Source organism: Coregonus clupeaformis, chromosome 23, assembly GCF_020615455.1.
Source record: "Coregonus clupeaformis isolate EN_2021a chromosome 23, ASM2061545v1, whole genome shotgun sequence".
NCBI lineage: Eukaryota > Metazoa > Chordata > Actinopteri > Salmoniformes > Salmonidae > Coregonus > Coregonus clupeaformis.
Window position 1 is genome coordinate 60,329,005 of NC_059214.1, and position 21,853 is coordinate 60,350,857.

The 21,853-nt window shown below is 44.5% G+C and overlaps 1 protein-coding gene across 1 annotated transcript in view; it reads right to left on the reverse strand.

Annotated features, from left to right (window-relative positions):
• Positions 1-1,589: 1,589 nt before the first annotated feature.
• LOC121576579 (semaphorin-3E-like) overlaps positions 1,590-21,853 on the reverse strand; it is a 65,839-nt gene continuing 45,575 nt past the window's right edge. Inside the window, exons 3-17 of the mRNA XM_045206452.1 lie at positions 16,791-16,850; positions 16,066-16,185; positions 15,063-15,156; positions 14,676-14,792; positions 7,194-7,336; positions 6,921-7,035; positions 6,731-6,800; positions 6,475-6,619; positions 5,690-5,915; positions 5,375-5,466; positions 5,208-5,249; positions 4,798-4,964; positions 4,461-4,531; positions 4,092-4,225; positions 1,590-3,001 (exon numbers count right to left, since the gene is read on the reverse strand). Of these exons, the coding sequence (XP_045062387.1) occupies positions 2,411-3,001; positions 4,092-4,225; positions 4,461-4,531; positions 4,798-4,964; positions 5,208-5,249; positions 5,375-5,466; positions 5,690-5,915; positions 6,475-6,619; positions 6,731-6,800; positions 6,921-7,035; positions 7,194-7,336; positions 14,676-14,792; positions 15,063-15,156; positions 16,066-16,185; positions 16,791-16,850 (2,187 nt within the window). The 3' untranslated portion in view covers positions 1,590-2,410. The remainder of the gene's footprint in view (positions 3,002-4,091; positions 4,226-4,460; positions 4,532-4,797; positions 4,965-5,207; positions 5,250-5,374; positions 5,467-5,689; positions 5,916-6,474; positions 6,620-6,730; positions 6,801-6,920; positions 7,036-7,193; positions 7,337-14,675; positions 14,793-15,062; positions 15,157-16,065; positions 16,186-16,790; positions 16,851-21,853) is intronic.

Genomic DNA, 21,853 nt, shown 5'->3' on the forward strand with positions numbered 1-21,853 from the left:
AATCAATCAACTCTATAACTGCCAGTTGATTGCACTTCACATTTAAGTTGGCCATTTATTGAAGAGAAAGTGCATCTGTTGAGATACACTGTGGATACACAGTACCAGTCAAAGGTTTGGACACAGCTACTCATTCCAGGGTTTTTCTTTAATTTTACTATTTTCTACATTGTAGAATAAAAGTGAAGACATCAAAACTATGAAATATCACATATGGAATCATGTAGTAACCAAAAAAGTGTTAAACAAATCCAACAATATTTTATATTTGAGATTCTTCAAAAAGCCACCATTTGCCTTGATGACAGCTTTGCACACTCTTGGCATTCTCTCAACCAGCTTTACCTGGAATGCTTTTCAAACAGTCTTGAAGGAGATCCCACATATGCTGATCACTTGTTGGCTGCTTTTCCTTCACTCTGTGGTCCGACTCATCCCAAACCATCTCAATTGGGTTGAGGTCGGGGGATTGTGGAGGCCAGGTCATCTGATGCAGCACTCCATCACTCTCTTTCTTGGTAAAATAGCCCTTACACAGCCTGGATGTGTGTTGGGTCATTGTCCTGTTGAAAAACAAATGATAGTCCCACTAAGCACAAACCAGATGGCACGGCGTATTGCTGCAGAATGCTGTGGTAGCCATGCTGGTTAAGTGTGCCTTGAATTCTAAATAAATCACAGACAGTCACCCACACCGCGTCTCACAAAGCCACGGCGGTTGAAACCAAAATTCTCAAATTTGGACTCCAGACCAAAGGACAAATTTCCACCGGTCTAATGTCCATTGCTCGTGTTTCTTGGCCCAAGCAAGTCTCTTCTTATTATTGGTGTCCTTTAGTAGTTGTTTATTTGCAGAAATTCGACCATGAAGGCATGATTCACTCAGTCTCCTCTGAACAGTTGATGTTGAGATGTGTCGGTTACTTGAACTCTGTGAAGTATTTATTCGGGCTGCAATTTCTGAGGCTGGTAACTCTAATGAACTTATCCTCTGCAGCAGAGGTAACTCTAGGTCTTCCATTCCTGTGACGGTCCTCATGAGAGCCAGTTTCATCATAGCGATTGATGTTTTTTTTTTTTTTTTTTGGGGGGGGGGGGGACTGTTGTTTATCTTTGCTTTTTTGAGCTGTTCTTGCCATAATATGGACTTGGACTTTTACCAAATAGGGTTATCTTCAGTATACCACCCCTACCTTGTCACAACACAACTGATTGGCTCAAACGCATTAAGAAGGAAAGAAATTCCACAAATTAACTTTTAAGAAGGCACGCCTGTTAATTGAAATGCATTCCAGGTGACTACCTCATGAATGTGGTTGAGAGAATGCCAAGAGTGTGCAAAGATGTCATCAAGGCAAAGGGTGGCTATTTGAAGAATCTCAAATATAAAATATATATTGATTTGTTTATCACTTTTTTGGTTACTACATGATTCCATATGTGTTATTTCATAGTTTTGATCACTTCACTATTATTCTACAATGTAAAAAAACGTAAAAATAAATAAAAACCCTTGAATGAGTAGGTGTGTCCAAACTTTTGACTGGTAGTGTAATTAGATGTCTAATGACTCAGATCAAGTATCTATAACTTTTATTGAGGGGTTACATCTATTCAATTTTATATAATCCCTGTTCCATCATCAATAGTACATTCTGAAAACTATTATTATTGTTTTCAAATTCTAAGTTCAGTGGTATTTATTATGGGCGGTATTCTCGGATCTGCAAACACAGTTTTGCGTTACTGTAATCATTCAATGATGTCAACTTATCTAGATCTTCTCAATCTCAGACATGTCAAACCAAACTAACTGACAAAGTATAGTAGAAAATACTTGCGTACATCATCAACTTTACTAACTATACAGTAAAACAATAATACAGTACCATTTCCAGTTTAATTAATCAATTCTAAACCACTACTAAACTCAAAGTAGGAACCCAGAAAAATAATGTATTTACCGTAACGTTGTGTATTTTCTAACCAGTGGTTTTGAACGCGAGCAGGTCAAGTGTATCTCTAGAAACGTTTTATTTTCGGAGGAATCTGTTTGAATGTCCGTTATCTGTGGGTTCAGCTGGCATGGCTGTGAATCTTCTGTACTATGTCCGTACTGTGGTCTTAAGGTCAGAAGCCACGTCGTTCCAAACAGTTCAACTGTTCTACGTGCCTTCGCTCTGATGGACACTCAACATTTGCACCATTGGCAAAGTTTCCACCAGAAAGAAGAAAAGGAAAAAACACAATATAACATAATATGTAATATGGTTACTAGAAGGAAGAAGACATTACGGTAAAGTCTTAAAAAAGAAAGTGTCATGTTTTAGCTTCGTTGGAAGTAGTATTCTCTAAAAAAGAAAACTGGCCCATTGTGTGTGTGGTTGTTCTGCGCTCTCTCTCCCTCCTCTCAGGTGTCCAAGGTGTGTCTGGGGGTTCTGTGTGGCTCTCCCCTCCCCCTTGCCCTCCTCTCTCCTCTTCCCGGTGGCTGGGTGTATCTACGTTTGGTCTTCCTGCGTCTCTTCTCTGAGCACCAGACCCTCTCACAGTACTCCTCCAGCCGCTGGGTATCCCAATATCCTATCAGCTGGAGGAACTCCTTGTACCAAAGCCGGGAGGTAGGGCCTGGGGCTAGGGCAGGCAGCCTGGAGGTAGATCCTGGAGCTGGAGCTGGAGCAGGGGCTAGGGAGGACCCTGGTAGGGCTCCTGGTAGTATGGAAGTGGGTTCAGAGTTGGAACCAGGGTGGAGGCCTGGATGGGTATTTATGGGAAGGTGACAGGAGGTTGCTGTGGTCTCCCCTTCTCCCTCTCCGTCCTCCCCTGTCCTCTGTATCAGGGCACTGACCCTCTCCCCTCCCAGCACATGTAGCGTGACCCTCAGTACGGTGTGGACATAGCCATGTTCTACCGTCTGACACACGTACATGCCAGCGTCCCCGCTCCGCACAATCAGGAACAACAGCCCGTGGGTCGTCATGACTACACTATCATCACCTCTGACCTGGGGGGAGGGAGAGAAGAGGGAGGGGAGGTAAGAAGAGATGGGAATGGAAGGAAGAAAGGAGGAAAGTGGTGTGCATGTATGTACAGTATGTACAGTGAAGGAAAAAAGTATTTGATCCCCTGCTGATTTTGTACGTTTGCCCACTGACAAAGACATGATCAGTCTATAATTTTAATGGTAGGTTTATTTGAACAGTGAGAGACAGAATAACAAAACAAAAATCCAGAAAAACGCATGTCAAAAATGTTATACATTTATTTGCATTTTAATGAGGGAAATAAGTATTTGACCCTTCTGCAAAATATGATTTAGTACTTGGTGGCAAAACCCTTGTTGGCAATCACAGAGGTCAGACGTTTCTTGTAGTTGGCCACAAGGTTTACACACATCTCACCTTGCGGGCGCTGCAGGATTTCAGTCTTTCACGGTGTAGTGTGTTACCAATTGTTTTCTTGGTGACTATGGTCCCAGCTGCCTTGAGATCATTGACAAGATTCTCCCGTGTAGTTCTGGGCTGATTCCTCACCATTCTCATGATCATTGCAACTCCATGAGGTGATATTTTGCATGGAGCCCCAGGCCGAGGGAGATTGACAGTTAATTTGTGTTTCTTCCATTTGCGATTAATCGCACCAACTGTTGTCACCTTCTCATCAAGCTGCTTGTCGATGGTCTTGTAGCCCATTCCAGCCTTGTGTAGGTCTACAATCTTGTCCCTGACATCCTTGGAGAGCTCTTTGGTCTTGGCCATAGTGGAGAGTTTGGAATCTGATTGATTGCTTCTGTGGACAGGCACTCCCTTTAAGAGTGTGCTCCTAATCTCAGCTCGTTACCTGTATAAAAGACACCTGGGAGCCAGAAATCTTTCTGATTGAGAGGGGGTCAAATACCTATTCCCTCATTAAAATGCAAATCAACATTTTTGACATTTCTGAATTTTTTTGTTATTATTCTGTCTCTCACTGTTCAAATAAACCTACCATTAAAATTATAGACTGATAATTTCTTTGTCAGTGGGCAAACTTACAAAATCAGCAGGGGATCAAATACTTTTTTCCCTCACTGAATGTATGTATGTCTGTCTCACCTCCTCTCTGTCTGTACCTCTCTGTATGTACCACAGAACTCTGGCCTGTAGAGAAGGAGGGGTACACTCCAGTAGAGTACTGTTATTCTCTACCCCATACACCTGCCTCTCCTCCGCACCCTGGTACTTCTCCCCTACACACACACACACACACACACACACACACACACACACACACACACACACACAATTCAGCAGTGACCTTTCTGTTACCCCAGCCAGGCCAAAGGCCATTGGCGAAGGAGTAATCACTTTCTATCATCCACAGGTCAATGCTTTTATGGACTTGAGCTTCAAAATTATAAGCTGTCTGAAACAATACCCCCCCCCCACACACACACACACACAAACACACACACACAGACTGACCATCAATCTGCAGCCCATTGCACAGCTGTACAGCGTTGCCATGGAGAACATCCTGTCGTCTGAATCGTCTGCTGAGAGAGAGAGAGGGGGAGTGGAGGAGAGTGTTAGATGGCCATTTGGGAAAGTGAGATAAGGACAGAGTGGCGTCAAAGGGAAGAGAGTGAAGGGAGAGTGAGAAAGAAGAAGGGGATTAGGGAGGATAGAGGTGCTGGATGAGGTGCTAATGAATGCTATGTGATGCCTCTGCACCTCTGTGTGTGTGTACACATGTGCATGTGTCTGTGTGTGACTGTACATGCCTGTGTCTTTGTGTATGAGGTGTGTGTTTGTGTCTCACTTCTTGGTGTAGACCTCAGCAGGGTAGTATTGTGAGCAGGTGAGTCCGTCCCAGGCACAGTAAGGGTCCCTGGCTAGGCAACAGTCGGCACACTCTGACCCGTACAGGTCACATTGATGGAGCCTCACCTGAGCCACACCCACCTCAGAACCCACATACAGCTGTTGCTATGAAAACAACAACACAGGTACCAAAATTAACGGAGGTACACATTTTAGTAAATATCAAGATCATAAAATGCTTTGCATACTGTCATTACGTTTCCTGACATTCAGATAATCAATACAATACAATACACTGTCATCTTGTGGCTAGATGAAGACACTGCAGTTTTAAACAACCATGCTTCAAAACAATGTTAGTAACGATGTTATTAACTTAAGATTTTAACATGTTAATAGTTTTCATACTCGTTTTGCGGATATGATGATCTCAGTTATTGGCACAGGCACCTAGAAATAAGTAATATGAAAACATTTTGAACTTCCACAAACAAATCAAATTGTCGAATGCCAAGAATGTGTAATTGTGCAATCGCCATCTTTTGCCATATGGTGGCGCAAAGTAACAACAGTACCTTGAACACCTGCAGTTCCTCCAGTCGCACTTCCTCTATGGTGTCTGTATCTTTGTTGTAGATGGTGATAACTTTCAACACAACAGAGTCATCTACGGGAGAGAGTATTAACTGATGTAAATATCACACCTTCACCAATACAACCACCCAGGACATCCAAATAGAAGAGAGTCAAAGGCTTTGTTTTGGGATGTCAGTGCCGGTCTTATGTTCCTGTAGATTGTGATTGTAATGCTGTATGTGACCAGTTGAGGGAGCTATAACCCTGGTGATAAACACTACCAGATGATCATAGTGTAGTGTCAGTGAGCGTACCTGTGCCTATGTACAGAACGTGGTAGTGTCCGTCCTGGGCCTGGACACGGTCCACAGCAATCTGGGTTAGCCTCCTCCCTCCTGGCTCCGTCTGCAGTAGGACAGGTTTTTTGTGGAGGGGGAGGACCGGGCTGAACATGACGGGGTAGGAACGGACGAAACGCAGAACCTCATCAGGGAACTCCTTAGAACCAGAGAACCCACCACCGTTCACCTTACTACCACACTGGAGAGAGAGAGAGGAAGGAAAAGAGAATGAGAGGGAGAAAGAGAGAGAGAGCGGAAGAGTGAGGGGGGAGAAGAAACATAGGAATAAGAAAATAGCATTACACGGTCAAAGACTCGAAAGATTACTATTGAAGCTGTATGTTGCAGTATAATGATAGCACTGATTGTCCTCTTCTCTGATGTGACCTGCGGAGACAGCTACAGTAGCTCTGACATTCACAGGAAATGTTCTGCAACGACCTGTAACACTCTTTCTCTGCAAAGGGCAGCTGCCACAGACACATACATAAGGGGAGTGCTGTAAATGTACAATGCTGCTGCTGCTGGAATATCACATTTTTGAAAGACATTGTTGAAAGTGTATTGTTTGGATATACAGTATGGAGTTTGCTGTAATGTAGGTGCAACTCTTAAGCAAATTCCTAAACTACCATTTTCTTGTGTTGCACCATCTATGCAGTGAATGGATACTTACTTATTGGGTATGGAGAGCCAATCAGGTAGTTTAGGGCCTATTGATAAGTCAGTAGATGATGTAGCTGTAGGTTGTGACTCACAGATCCGGGGCGTGGGTAGGGGACCCGGCCTTCGTAGGGGGTCCAGTGGTGCTCTGGTCTTTCACGGTGTGCAAATTGGCCGTTGAACGCTGCTCGCACAACATCCATGTGGTACACACATACTGCATAGCCCTGGAACACAGCACTGTGGATGGGAGGGGTGTAGAGAGAGAGAGAGAGAGAAGATATTCAATACAATATACCAGTTAATCTTTTGAAAAAATTAAACTGTTTAAGTGTGACTCTCTCGGCAGACCTTGTAGTACTGAAGAGGCCAAATATCTCTGGATTCTTCTCATTCTTGTTCTTCAACACAAATACATCCTCTGAAATGAAACACACGGGAGAGAGAAAGAGAGAGAGATTTAGGGTTCCATCAAGTGAAAGTACTATAGGTGTATCCCCTTCTCTCGGACACACACACACAGGAACACACACAGCCGTACCCAGCTCGTCGAAGTGTGTGTCGATGCCGTTGGGTCCAGCCACAGAGCAGATGAGACGGGTCTTTAGGAAGGAGCTCCAACGATTCACCAACATCCTCTGACCTCCTTGGTCATTCTGAAGGGAGGGGATAGAGGGTGGGGGTAGAGGAGAGGAGAGGGGGAGAGAGAATAACATAGAATAGAGTTAGAAGGAGGCAAAGGAAGGGAAGGCATGATACAGTGTATGGATATGCTGGCATTCATGATAGAACAGAGCATTTGTGCCGTTCTCACCGCACAGACCCGTCCCACCCGGGTGTAAACAGCCTTGTCAACTCCCTCTGGGTCCATCCCTCTCTCCGTGAAGAAGAAGTAGACCTTGTCATCATCCCTGTCATCGTTATCAGGAATCACCACCGACCCAATGAACTTAGGCTCTGGAGGAAACATGACAGTTTCAGAAAGAGAATGTGACTGCAGGATTACAAAGTTCACTGTGCTGCCAGGAAAATATCACATACTTCTACATTTATGTAGAGATCATATACAGTATAACATGTAAAAAGGCACTGTTATTAATATTCTTGCAAATACTTGTGTTACTTTAAAGGGATATTTGGGGATTTTGGCAATGAAGCCCTTTATCTACTTCCCCAAAGTCAGATGAACTCATGGATACAATGTTAATGTATCTGCATCCCATATAAGGAAGCTAGAGGTAGTTTCGCAAGGCAATGCTAACTAGCGTTAGTGCAATGACTGGTAGTCTATGGTATCTACTGGCATGCTATCTGTTACAATAGACTTCCAGTCATTGCGGTAACGCTAGTTAGCAATTACGCTAACGATAGATAGCAGCTTCCTTCAAACTGTATGCAGAGACATAAAACTGGTATCCACAAGTTAATCTGACTCTGGGGAAGTAGATAAAGGGCTTCATTGCAAAAATACTAATGTATCCCTTTATAGGGATGCTGCAAGATTCTGGCAACTAAGCCATTTTTCTACTTACCCAGAGTCAGATGAACTCGTATGGATAGCATTTTTATGTCTCTGTGTGCAGTATGATGGAAGTTAAAGGTCGTTTTGTGAGCCAATGCTAACTAGTGTAAGGCCAGGGTAAAGCATGATTATCCATGGACATTGCGACTTCAGATATGACTCAAGGTTTAATTATTAGAGCAACCACACAACTTCAGGGGACAAATTACATAAAGGATAAAAAATATGAGCTGAGAGCTGGCACCTGGCTTGGCACCAAACTCTAAACTATAGCTATCCCAGCAACCCCTGCTCTTTATACCCCAGAGCCCCAGCATCGGTTATAAAAATGAAAGTCCTCCAATTACGGTCTCACAGTACTCCCCCCTTTGCAAAAGAAACGTCCACATTTTAAAATTACAAGATGTAGAGTCTATCTAAATGCAACATGCAACATGCAACAATATAGCTCCAACATTTAGATTACATATAGGCCTGACTAGAATATTCACAGAAAGTAACACAACAGTCCGAAATTCTCTTCTTTCTTTCTTTTTTTTAAGCTAGTGTGTGTGTTCCTTCAGGTCCATGCCCACTCAATGACTGAATGATGACTAGTAGTTCAGGTGGACTGGATGTTGTTGGTAGGCCCATGTTGTGACGTGTTGCCATTCATCCCGTGTTGCCAACACCCCCAAACAGGGAAACAGATCCCAATCAAAGGTGTTATTACGTGCTCCACTAAGGCAGTTATTTATCTTATAACTTGTCCTTGTGGTAAAAATTATGTGGGTAAAACAAAGCGCGAATTAAAAGTACGAATCTCGGAGCATCGTAGCACCATTAGGTGCCAAAACTCGACATACCCAGTCGCTGCCCACTTTTTGGAATCGAACCACTCGATTTCTTCCCTACGTTATATCGGCATCGAACATGTCACCCTCCCTAGGAGAGGGGTTGACCTCGACAACTTATTGTTAAAACGAGAGGCTGCCTGGATCTTTCATTTAAAGACCCTTGCTCCCTTCGGTCTCAACGTAGACTTTGATTTGAAGCCATTCTTGTGATTTTGCTATTCATTGCAAATGTTGTGGGCCTATGTAGCTAAGTATCTATGATCATATGCTATCCATGTTTTTTGTATGTTGTTTTTATCTGTGAATTGGCCAATGCTATTAGGCCACACCCGGCCATGATTACAGACACCTGCGTGTGTCCTTTCACACTATATAAACCAGTGACCCGCAGTGTTTGTCATTATACCCTGATGAAGACAGCTTGTCTGTCGAAACGTTGGTTATTAAGATATTAAATTATTGCATCTGAGCTCCTAGAGTTTGCGGCTTTCCTTTTCTTTTTGAAGCCATTCATCCCTGATCACTGGCCAAGCCTGCGCCGCCGAATGTCTCCTCTTCGATCTCTTCCTTTCCCCAAACGACACCATCCACAGATAGCTAGTCCCACAATGTGCCTGAGTCACCCACAACCTCAGCAGCACACAATGGGGGGGAAAGTATGTACAGTACATGTACAAGTGCAGAGATGACAGAGAGAGAGAGAAAAAAATGCACTCCGCACGTACGAGCTCCTCCTGTTGTCACGTCTCCTCCTGTTGCTCCCCTCCGGCGCTCTGATTCGCCGTTCTACTGAGCCACCGGTCTGAGCGCACCACCTTGGCAACACCGGAATGGAAACCCAACGCACCCTAATCACCTCCAGCGCACCTGCACCTCATCATCTCATCACCACTTCTATTTAGCCCTGGACTGTTCTGGATGATGTTGTGTGTGATTGTTTAGCGTTATGTCGTTTACTTTATCTTTGTTATTTCTCTTTGTCATTGTTAAGTAAACCTTGACCTTGTTAATTCCTGCGTCTGCGTCCTGCCTCTTCGTATAATCTGTACTCGTCACAGAATTACACACAAAACGAAAATGGATGCAGCAGGAGCTTCCCAGTGCCTCGACCAGCACCAGCAGCAGCTTGCCCAGTTGAACGCCGCCATGCAGGAAGTGCTCCAAACTCTGCATAATCTGCTCAGCGCTCCGGTTCCACCTCAGGAGCAGCGAGTGCCCCCAATCCACCTGTTCCCGTGCTATCACCCACTTCTGCGGGAACCCTCGCCCTACCGGAGCGCTATGACGGTAAAACTACTAAATGTAGCAGCTTCCTGGGTCAGCTTGGGGCATATCCATCTGACCAAGCCAGGATATGGCTGGTGATTTCGCTACTTAAAGGAAAGGCGCTGGATTGGGCCACGGCAGTCTGGGAAGGAGAGGAGGCAGTGGCGCTACCCTACCCCATCTTCCTTGCTCGGTTCAGGGCAGTGTTTGATCATCCCATGGAGGGAAAGGACGGGGGTGAGCGTCTCCTCCATCTACAACAGAGAGAGGGGCCCGCGTCCGAGTATGCTCTGAGCTTTCGCACGGTGGCGGTGTCTTCTGGCTGGAATGAGCATGCTCTGCGCACGGCCTTCAGGAGAGGCTTACAAGATGGAACTCGCATGTCGGGATGATGAGATGGACCTTGATACCCTCATCACTACGTCCATCTGTTTTGACATTTATTTTTATTTTTATTTTTTCATGTCTTGACGACATGTTGAGAGAGATACGACGTTCCCAACACCTCCCGGAGCCTTGACGCTCACGCCATCTGAGCTATGGAAGCCGCCCTGCTTCCGAGTCCTCACCCATGAAGGTGGGTAGCACCCCCTACACCACCACGGACCACAGATCTCCTGGCGGCTCCCTATCTAGGCGGTATGACTCCCGTCGCCGCTCCGTGAGTGTTACGTCAGCTCCTATCACAAAACCATTGTTTTTAGTTCCCATAACGGTGACTGGTTATTCCTTCTCTTCCATTTCTACTGCTATGATAGATTCCGGATCAGCGGGGAACCTTATAGATAGGGAGCTGGTCTCTGAATGGGGGTTTCCCACCGTGCAACTGCCATCTCCGCTACACGTCACGTCACTGGACAATCAACCCCTTTGGTCAGGCACCATTACGCACATCACTCTCCCCATCACCATCACCATTCCCACACTACCGGAGCACCACGAGGAGCTGTCATTCCACATCGTCACATCACCCCTTCACCGGGTGGTCTTGGGATTGCCCTGGCTCAGACTACACAACCCCACCATCAATTGGAGCACCAAGAGGATCACAGTCTGGCCACCTCATGCCAGAAGACCTGCCTGCCAGTGGTTTGTTGTTTCACATTAGTGGAGAGTCCCGAGTCCGCCCTCCAGCCCAACATTACACATGAGTACGCAGATTTCTCCGATGTCTTCTCTTCATTAAAGGCTACGTGTCTCCCTCCTCACAGGCCCTGGGACTGCGCCATTGACCTGCCGGAGGGACAACACTCCCCGAAGAGTCGCATTTACCCCCTTTCCATGGCGGAGACTGAGGCCATGGAGAAGTATGTGGCGGACACCCTGAAACAGGGGTTCATCAAACGCTCTACCTCTCCTGCCTCCGCCAGCTTCTTCTTCGTGGCCAAAGAAGACGGAGTACTGAGACCATGCATTGACTACAGGGGGCTGAACGCAGTCACCACCAAGTACCGGTACCCCCTCCCTCTGGTTTCGTCGGCCATCGAGCAGCTACGTGGGGCCCGGTAATTTACCAAGTTGGACCTGAGGAGTGCCTACAACCTGATCCGAATACGGGAAGGAGATGAGTGGAAGACAGCATTAGGCACTACCTCAGGCCACTATGAATACTGCGTCAAACCCTACGGCCTCGCCAACGCACCTTCTGTGTTCCAGTCCTTCATCAATGACGTGTTCCAGGACATGCTGAGTAGACAGGTGGTGGTGTATATCGACGATATCCTGATCTACTCGGCTACGTTCGAGGAGCACGTCAGGGACGTCCAAGCTGTCCTACTCCGCCTGTTGGTAAAGGGGGAGAAATGCGAATTCCACCAACAGGCCATCTCCTTCCTGGGATACTGGATCAGTCCTCAGGGGGTGTTCATGGAAGGAGTGAAGACGGACGCCGTCAGGTCATGGCCAGTTCTCACCACCATCAAGCGCCTACAGAGCTTCCTGGGCTTTGTTAATTTCTACCAGCATTTCATCAGGCCCTTCAGCTCCATAGCTGCCCCACTCACCTCTCTCCTTAAGGGTGGGCCTCAGAAGCTGGCCTGGAACCCTGAGGCTGACGCTGCCTTCAAGAGGCTGAAGGAGAGGCTCACCACAGCGCCCATCCTAAAACACCCAGATCTATCTCATCCTTTCATCCTGGAGGTGGATGCATCGGAGGAGGGCGTGGGTGCGGTCCTCTCCCAGCGGCACGGTAAGCCAGAGAAAATGTATCCCTGTGCCTTCTCTAAAAAGCTTACCCCTGCAGAGAGGAACTATGGAGTTGGAGACAGGGAGCTGTTGGTGGTGGTCCTTGCTCTGGAGGAATGGAGACATTGGCTGGAGGGTGCAGTCCATCCATTCTGGATTCTTACTGACCACCGGAATTTGGAGCACATATGGGCAGCGAAACGGATGAAATCTCGTCAAGCCAGGTGGGACCAATTTCTCACTCGCTTCAAATTCATTCTTTCCTACCGCCCAGGATTCCAGAATGTGAAGGCCGACACACTCTCCAGGATGCACCATACCGGAGAAAGGAAGGATCTGGGGGGTCTTATCCTGCCCTCGTCTCTCATTGTTGCACCTGTCGTTTGGGATGTGGATGAAGACATCCGCCCGCCTGCAAATTAATTACTTAAAAATCATACAATGTGATTTTCTGGATTTTTGTTTTAGATTCCGTCTCTCACAGTTGAAGTGTACCTATGATAAGAATTACAGACCTCTACATGCTTGGTAAGTAGGAAAACCTGCAAAATCGGCAGTGTATCAAATACTTGTTCTCCCCACTGTAGGTTCTCCAAATCATGCCGTTTTTGCCACTAACTGGTCTTCATTCTGCTCTACAGGTCACTGAGGTCCTGTTCCAACAGGTCTTCCGGCATTATGGACTTCCGCAGGACATCGTCTCGGACCGTGGCCCCCAATTCACCTCCCGAGTGTGGAAGTCTTTCCTGGAGAAGATCGGTGCCACAGCCAGCCTCACTTCCGGGTATAGGCCTCAGTCGAATGGGCAGGTGGAGTGCATGAACCAGGAGCTGGGGAGGTTTCTTTGTTGCCACTGTCAGGACCGGCAGGATGAGGTGGGCGAGGTTTCTTCCCTTGGCAGAATATGCCCAGAACTCTCTCGTTCACTCCTCCACGGGGCTCACTCCCTTCCAGTGCGTCCTGGGGTACCAGCCGGCCCTGGCCCCTTGGACACCCAGCCAGACCAATGTGCCCGCTGTCAACGAGTGGTTCCACAGGGCCGGACCGATCTGGGACGCCGCCCATGTCCATCTCCAGAGGGCCATTCGTCGGCAAGCCGACCGCCACCGCAGTGAGGCCCCTGTATTCCAGCCTGGGGATCGTGTCTGGCTGTCCACAAAAAACCTCCCCCTCCGCCTGCCCTGCAAAAAACGGAGCCCCCAGTTTGTGGGGCCGTTTAAGGTCCTCCGCAGATAAATAAGGTATCGTACCGGCTGCTCCTTCCCCCTCACTACCGTGTCTCACCCACTTTTCATGTCTCTCCTCAGGCCGGTGGATCCTGGTCCTCTGACTGGGAGAGGTATGGTCCTGAGGAGAGGAGCTGGGTTCCGGCTGGGGACGTGCTGGACCACAACCTAATTCAGGACTTCCACCATCGCCGCCCTGACCGGCCCGCTCCTCGTCCTCCTGGCCGGCGATGTCCAGCGGCTGTCACATCTCCTCCCGTTGCTCCCCTCCGGCGCTCTGATTCGCCGGTCTACTGAGCCACCGGTCTGAGCGCACCACCTCGGCAACACCGGAATGGAAACCCAACACACCCTAATCACCTCCAGCGCACCAGCACCAGCACCTCATCTCATCACCACCCCTATTTAGCCCTGGACTGTTCTGTATGATGTTGTGTGTGATTGTTTAGCTTCGTGTCGTTTACTCTTTGTTATTTCTCTTTGTCATTGTTAAATAAACCTTGACCTTGTTAATTCCTGCATCTGCATCCTGCGTCTTCGTATACTCAGTACACCTGTCCAGAACAGGTGAGGTAAAGCTAGCTACTATCTAGCCAGCTAGCTAGCTAACACACAAAGAGGGTTACCTAACATTATCTAGCAAAGATAGCACGTGGACAATGGGGAAACAATGTCCAACATAAGAGGAATAATCCTTTTCAATATGATCATTGCCAGACAAAATACAGCCACAAGGGTCCCACGTTGCTTGAAGTAGTCACAGTTACCAATGTTGAAGTCCTGCAGTCATAAGCATTGCTGATGGCACTCACGATAAACCTCTTTAGCACAGAACCACCAACCAGGTCGGGAAACAAGCTAGATAGTCAGTAGCTCCGAATCAGCTCCACATGCAGTTAGGATAGTCCAAAAGCCGGCGGAGTTCGTTAGCTTCCAGTCTTGAAAGAACCACCGCTGTCACCAGATGTGAGGCCGGAGTAAAGAATGATTATCCATAGACACTGCGACTTCAGATACTCAAGGTTGAATTATTAGAGCAACCAAATGTCTAAAAACATGTTTTCACTTTGTCATTATGGGGTATTGTGTGTAGATGGGTGAGAAATAAAAATATTGAACTATTGTGAATTCAGGCTGTAACACAACAAAATGTGAAAGAAGTCAAGATGTACGAATACTTTCTGAAGGCACTAAGTGTGGGTGAGGTGCAGAGATCAAACAGAAGGTAATAATGAGAGAACCATAAATTCCTGGTCACTGACCGTTGAGCTGTTGTCTGTTGTCTCTCTCAGTGCGTGTGTAGCTCTGGTTGTTCAGTCGACACAGAGCTGCATCATCTTCCCAGTAGTCTGTATACAGGCCAATATACAGCTCTCCTCCTAACACACACACACACAGACACACATACACACACACACACACACACACATACAGAGAAGCATAATAAACCAGATATTTCATCAGAGCAAAGTTTTTCAGACAGACAGTGGATGATATAATATACTCAGTAACAGCAATTCTACTAGAGTATCAATAATCTAAAAGTGTTAGTGTTAAGTGTGCCTGAGACAGAGAGATATTGAGAAAATAACATATTATGAAACAACAGAACAGAAGTGATAATGTCTTGTAGTGTGTTGTGTTCTTACTGTCCAGGGTGGAGGTAACGGGGCTGTTTTGGTCGTAGGGACATCTCCCTCTGCCACTTTCTACACTCTGCTCCTCCAGCTCAAAATGCCTGGCCTGGGGACCAACAGGTATCATTGAGAATACACACACACGCTCGCTCGCACTTGCGCACACACTTCGTAAAATGGCCTGTTTCCGAGTATGTATTGGTGAGATCAAATGTAAAAAAGCAGAGAAAAGGAGGAGGGTGGGGGGCTTTGACAATGGTGAGGTATGAGTTTCACGATATGTTCCATCATCTAGCTACCGTTAGTAGTAGCACCTCTCAGCAAGCGGGGTGGGGGGGTGTCTCAGGCTGGACACAGTGGCAGTCCGGATTGCTAGTCCCTATTGACTATTGCCACCCCTGTGTTACCATTATCAAACAGTCACAAGATAAATCTGCTTTTGAGTCATCACAGATACAAGTCTTTAGTGGAGTCGTCAGATGTGTACGGATAATTAGAGGTATGAAACAGGGGTATTTGGTGTAGTGACACACAGACATCCCTGAGCTTGACCTTAGCCATAGCATGTTCTGTTCTTTATTCTGACTGAAGTCTTGTGGGAGACTGGTTTGTTTTCCCTGCTGGTGCTGTTGTCACAGGTCCTCTCAGACAGACAGTGGATGATATAAATTAAACTAACTCACAGTCCAGACAAACACACTCCCTCTCTCTAAGAGGACACAAACAAACTATCAGTACCAACTTCCTCTTTCTCTTCTTCTCCCTTTCTCTCTCAAAGGACACACAAACGTCAATAATGTCACTCCTTGTGTATCTGTGTGTATCTCCTTCAGATGAATAAACAAACTCCCTGTCTCTCTGAGGAAACACAAATTGACCATTGGATGTGTTGAGGCTGCCTGTGTCTAAAGAACAGATGATGAGACTGAGCCAAACCAGCAGTATGTCCTTCTATATGTTTGCATTTCAGCCTTATTTGCAATAAATCCAAGGCAAAAATCCCAATCCTGCTCACCTGTCCTGTGTGTCCCACCCTGATGGTGACACAGAGAGGGTTAAATGCTCCTGTTCCACAGGCCAACAGGTGGGTTGTGTTAAACTGCTGCAACACCTTGATGTAGTTAGCACACTCTGGCTGTAGGGGGGGGGGAGAAAGGGAGGAGTTAGGGGGGAGAGAGGGAGAGATAGAGGGGAGGTTAGGTAGGTCGTTAACCAGAAGTGTATGGCCGTGTCTGAATATCCTTGCTTGCATTTTAAATTGTAGGCTGATTAGGGATGCGAAAATATAACATTTTATAGTTCAGTATGTCATTATATATATATATTTTTTAATGAATATGCTTTAAATGCAAGGATGTAAACTCATTTCTGCCTTTTAACTAGTACAAATTCCTTTCATGCTATTGAGGAAGAGAATCGTCTTTTCAGAACCACGTGTTTAAAACAGCAGATAATCAGCTAATAATCATATGAGGCTATGCTGTACCAAAATGTGCAAATGGCGGCAAACAACTAAATTGCTCAGTAGATGGTGTATTCTCAGTATGAGGGAGCCTAGTATTTTGATATTTGTTGTTACTGCATAGATTTTTACTAAACAGTACATTCTAAATAGTATGTAGTATGAATAGCACACAGTATGTAGTATTAGTAAGTAGTAAGCCAGACAGATATCGGACACGGCCTATATGTAGGGTAAACTATGCCAGATGTATATGTAGAATGAGCAGATTCTGTTACCTTCTCTCTACCCTTCATCATACAATCTTCTACCTGCGACTCAGAGCTGGCCCAGTCGATCTGGTGAGAGATGACAATAAATAAGACACCAACACATGCATACGCACATGCACACACACTCACACATCCACACTTTATGTCTGTTTGACTGGTGTGCAGTATAACATCCTGTAATGAATGTCTGTTTATGGGTGGACTGAACCACAAAAGGTCTCCGTAACCATCATAACCATCCTGAAGTGTCTGCCCTACACTCTTAGAATTAAAGGTGACTGGAAGAACCTTTTAGGGTTCTAGAAATTGCCACACCGGCAGAACCTTTCCAGCTCAAAAAGGTCCTTGATGAACCCCTCTGTAAAGGGTCTTCGAGGAACTCCTGTGTTAGAGTAAATGCCAAGACTGTGCAAAGCTGTCATCAAGGCGGCTATTTGAAGAATCTCAAATATAAAATATATTTTGATTTGTTCAACACTTTTTTGGTTACTACATGATTCCATATGTGTTATTTCATAGTTTTGATGTGTTCACTATTATTCTACAATGTAGAAAATAGTACAAATAAAGAAAAACCCTGGAATGAGTAGGTGTGTCCAAACTTTTGACTGGGACTGTATGTTTTCTCAACAACAGGTTATGGTCAATAATATCAAAGGCTGCACTGAAATCTAACAGTACAGCTTCACAATCTTCTTATTAGCCATTTATTTCAGCCAATCATCAGTCATGTGTGTCAGTGCAGTACATGTTGAGTGCCCTTCTCTATAAGTATGCTCAAAGTCTGTTGTTAATTTGCTTACAGAGAAATAGCATTCTATTTGGTCAAACACCATGTTTCCCAACAGTTTGCTAAGAGCTGGCAGCAAGCTGATAGGTCTGCTGTTAGAATAAGCAAATGCCACTTTACCACTCTTGGGTAGAGGAATGACTTTGGCTTCCCTCCAGGCCTGAGGACAAAGACTTTCCTCTAGGCTCAGATTAAAGATACTGTATGACAGATAGAAGTGGCTATAGAGTCAGCTACCATTGTCATTATTGATTGATAAAATAATTTGTTCACCTCTCCCACTTTAACTTTACAAAATTCACACATACAATGCTTTTCTTTCATTATTAGTTTTTTTTATGCATGAGTACGATGGTTCATTGTTGGCATTTCCTGCCAAAGTTTTCCCACTTTGACAATAAAGTCATCATTAAAATAATTGACAACATCAAATGGTTTTGTGATGAATAAGACATCTGACTCAATGAAAGATGGAGTTGAATTTGTCTTTCTGCCCATCATTTTACTTAAAGTACTCCAAAGTTTTTTTTCTCCATCATTCATTATATCATTAATCTTGGCTTCATAATACAGTTTCTTCTTCTTTTTGTTGAGTTTAGTCACATAATTTCTCAATTTGCAGTACGCCAGCCAGTCAGATGTGCAGCCAGACTTGTTAGCCACTCCTTTTGCCCCATCTCTTTCAACAATACAGTTTTTGATTTCCTCCTCAATCCATGGAGCCTTAACAGTTCTAACAGTCAGTTTATTAACAGGTACATGTTTATCAATAATTGGAAGAAGCAATTTCATAAATTCATCAAGTGCAGCATCTGGATGCTCCTTATTAATCACATCAGACTAACATATATTTTTTTTACATCATCCGCATAAGAGCATTTGGAACTTTGGCTTTCCTGTATGTAGTCACTATATTTTGATCATTGCATCCAATGGGTACGGATACAGCTTTAGAACAAAGTTCTACAGTATTAGTAAAAATGTGATCAATACATATGGATGATGTTGTTTCTATACTGTTTGTAGGTTGATTAATAACCTGAACCAGATTACCGGCAATGGTTACAGTGAGAACCTTCTTCTTGAGCGGACAGCTTGATAAAAATCAGTCAATATTCAGCTCCACAAGAAAGTAGACCTCTCTGTTTACAGTTGGAAGTTTACATACACTTAGGTTGGAGTCATTAAAACTTGTTTTTCAAACAATCCACACATTTCTTGTTAACAAACTATAGTTTTGGCAAGTCAGTTAGGACATCTACTTTGTGCATGACACAAGTAATTTTTCCAACAATTGTTTACAAACAGATTATTTCACTTATAATTCACTGTATCACAATTCCAGTGGGTCAGAAGTTTATATACACTAAGTTCACTATGCCTTTAAACAGCTTGGAAAATTCCAGAAAATGATGTCATGGCTTTAGAAGCTTCTGATAGGCTAATTGACATCATTTGAGTCAATTGGAGGTGTACCTGTGGATGTATTTCAAGGCCTACCTTCAAACTGCAAAGTGCCTCTTTGCTTGACATCATGGGAAAATAAAAATAAATCAGCCAAGACCTCAAAAAAAAATGTAGACCTCCACAAGTCAGGTTCATCCTTGAGAGCAATTTCCAAATGTCTTAAGGTACCACGTTCATCTGTACAAACAATAGTACGCAAGTATAAACACCATGGGACCATGCAGCCATCATACCGCTCAGGAAGGAGACGTGTTCTGTCTCCTAGAGATTAACGTACTTTGGTGCGAAAAGTGCAAATCAATCCCAGAACAACAACAAAGGACCTTGTGAAGATGCTGGAGGAAACAGGTACAAAAGTATCTATATCCACAGTAAAACGATTCTTATATCAACATAACCTGAAAGGCCGCTCAGCAAGGAAGAAGCCACTGCTCCAAAACCGCCATAAAAAAAGCCAGACTACGGTTTACAACTGCACATGGGACAAAGATCGTACATTTTGGAGAAATGTCCTCTGGTCTGATGAAACAAAAATAGAACTGTAATGACCATCGTTATATTTGGAGGAAAAGAGGGTGGCTTGCAAGCCGAAGAACACCATCCCAACCGTGAAGCACAGGGGTGGCAGCATCAGGCTGCTTTGCTGCAGGAGGGTCTGGTGCGCTTCACAAAATAGATGGCATCATGAGCAAGGAAAATTATGTGGATATATTGAAGCAACATCTCAAGACATCAGTCAGGAAGGTAAAGCTTGGTCGCAAATGGGTCTTCCAAATGGACAATGACCCCAAGCATACTTCCAAAGTTGTGGCAAAACGGCTTAAGGACAACAAAGTCAAGGTATTGGAGTGGCCATCACAAAGCCCTGACCGCAATCCTATAGAACATTTGTGGGCAGAACTGAAAAAGCGCGTGCAAGCAAGGAGGCCTACAAACCTGATTCAATTACACCAGCTCTGTCAGGAGGAATGGGCCAAAATTCACCCAATTTATTGTGGGAAGCTTGTGGAAGGCTACCCGAAACAATTGACCCAAGTTAAACAATTTAAAGGCACTGCTACCAAATACTATTTGAGTGTATGTAAACTTCTGACCCACTGGGAATGTGATGAAAGAAATAAAGCTGAAATAAATCATTCTCTCTACTATTATTCTGACATTTCACATTCTTAAAACAAAGTGGTGATCCTAAATGACCTAAGACAGGGAATTTTTACTAGGAGTAAATGTCAGGAATTGTGAAAAACTGAGTTTAAACGTATTTGGCTAAGGTGTATGTAAACTTCTGACTTGAACTGTACATCACATACACTATGAAGCATTTCACACATATTATTTAGATACTGAATGTTAGCACTTGGTGACCTATAACAACACCCTAAAAGAAAAGGTTTTAGATGTGCCAGGTGAACCTGCAACCACAACACTTAAATAACACTTCTCTAAGCATTACAGAGATATGGCTCTGAATATATACAGCAACACCTCCCGCATAAGCATTCCTGTCTATTCTATAGATGTTATATTCTTGTATTGCTACTGCTGTATTATCAAATTAATTATCGAATAGAGTCTCAGAAATGGCTAATATATTCATGTTATCTGATGTTAGCAAGTTATTGATTTTATGAACCTTATTTCTAAGGCTACATATATTAATGTGTGATATTTTCAGCCCTTTCCTTGGTAGCTTATCAGAGATAGATATAGTCCCAAAATGTTTTGCTTGTCAGCTCAATTGGTAGAGCATGGCGCTTGTAACGCCAGGGTAGTGGGTTCGATCCCCGGGACCACCCATACGTAAAAATGTATGCACACATAACTGTAAGTCGCTTTGGATAAAAGCGTCTGCTAAATGGCATATTATTATTAGTAAGATAAATAACTTTCAAAATACAGAAATCATCCCTGTATGATGCATTTTGCATCATATGATGCTGCGTTTTGCATCATATTAGGCAAATTGCATCATCATTGTATGATATCTGTTTTTTGAAAGTGACATATCTTGAAAACTTGATTGCTGACACGCAAAACATTCTGGGACTATGTCAACAATGGGCTAGTGAAACAAATACATTATAGCAGGGGTATTCCAGTCTTATCCTATGAGGTCCTTAGCCTGCTGGTTGTCACGATCGTCGTTAAGAGAGGAGGACCAAGGCGCAGCGTGATGAACGAACATGTTTATTTATCATTAGTGATAAACACGGACAGTAAACAAAAACAACAAACGACTCGTAACGTCCTAGGTAACATAGACCAACACGGAACAAGAACCCACAAACACAAAGGGAAAAACAGACAGTTTAAATATGGCTCCCAATCAGAGACAACCAGCCACAGCTGACACTCGTTGCCTCTGATTGGGAGTCACTCAGGCCAACATAGAAACAGAACAACTAGACCCCCCAACATAGAAATATAACACATAGAATGAACACACCCTGGCTCAACATATCGAGTCCCAGCGCCAGGGTGTGACACTGGTTTCCTTTTCTACCTGATAATTAATTGCACACACCTGGTGTCACAGGTCTAAATCAGTCCCTGATTAGAGGGGAATAATTAAAAAAAGCAGTGGAACTGGCTTCAAGGTCCAGAGTTGAGTTTGAAGGCATTATAGGTTCCTCCAAGATCCCCTCAACTAACCAAAGGTGCAAATATGAACCATTGACTAGAAATGGTTCCTTGAAGAACTCCAGGGGTTCATCGAGGATCTCCACCACTGATTCTAAGAGTGTAGTAAACATAGTGAGTCTTTGTAATTCTAAAGGTTCAAGTTAGGACACAGCAACATGTTTGTATGGAA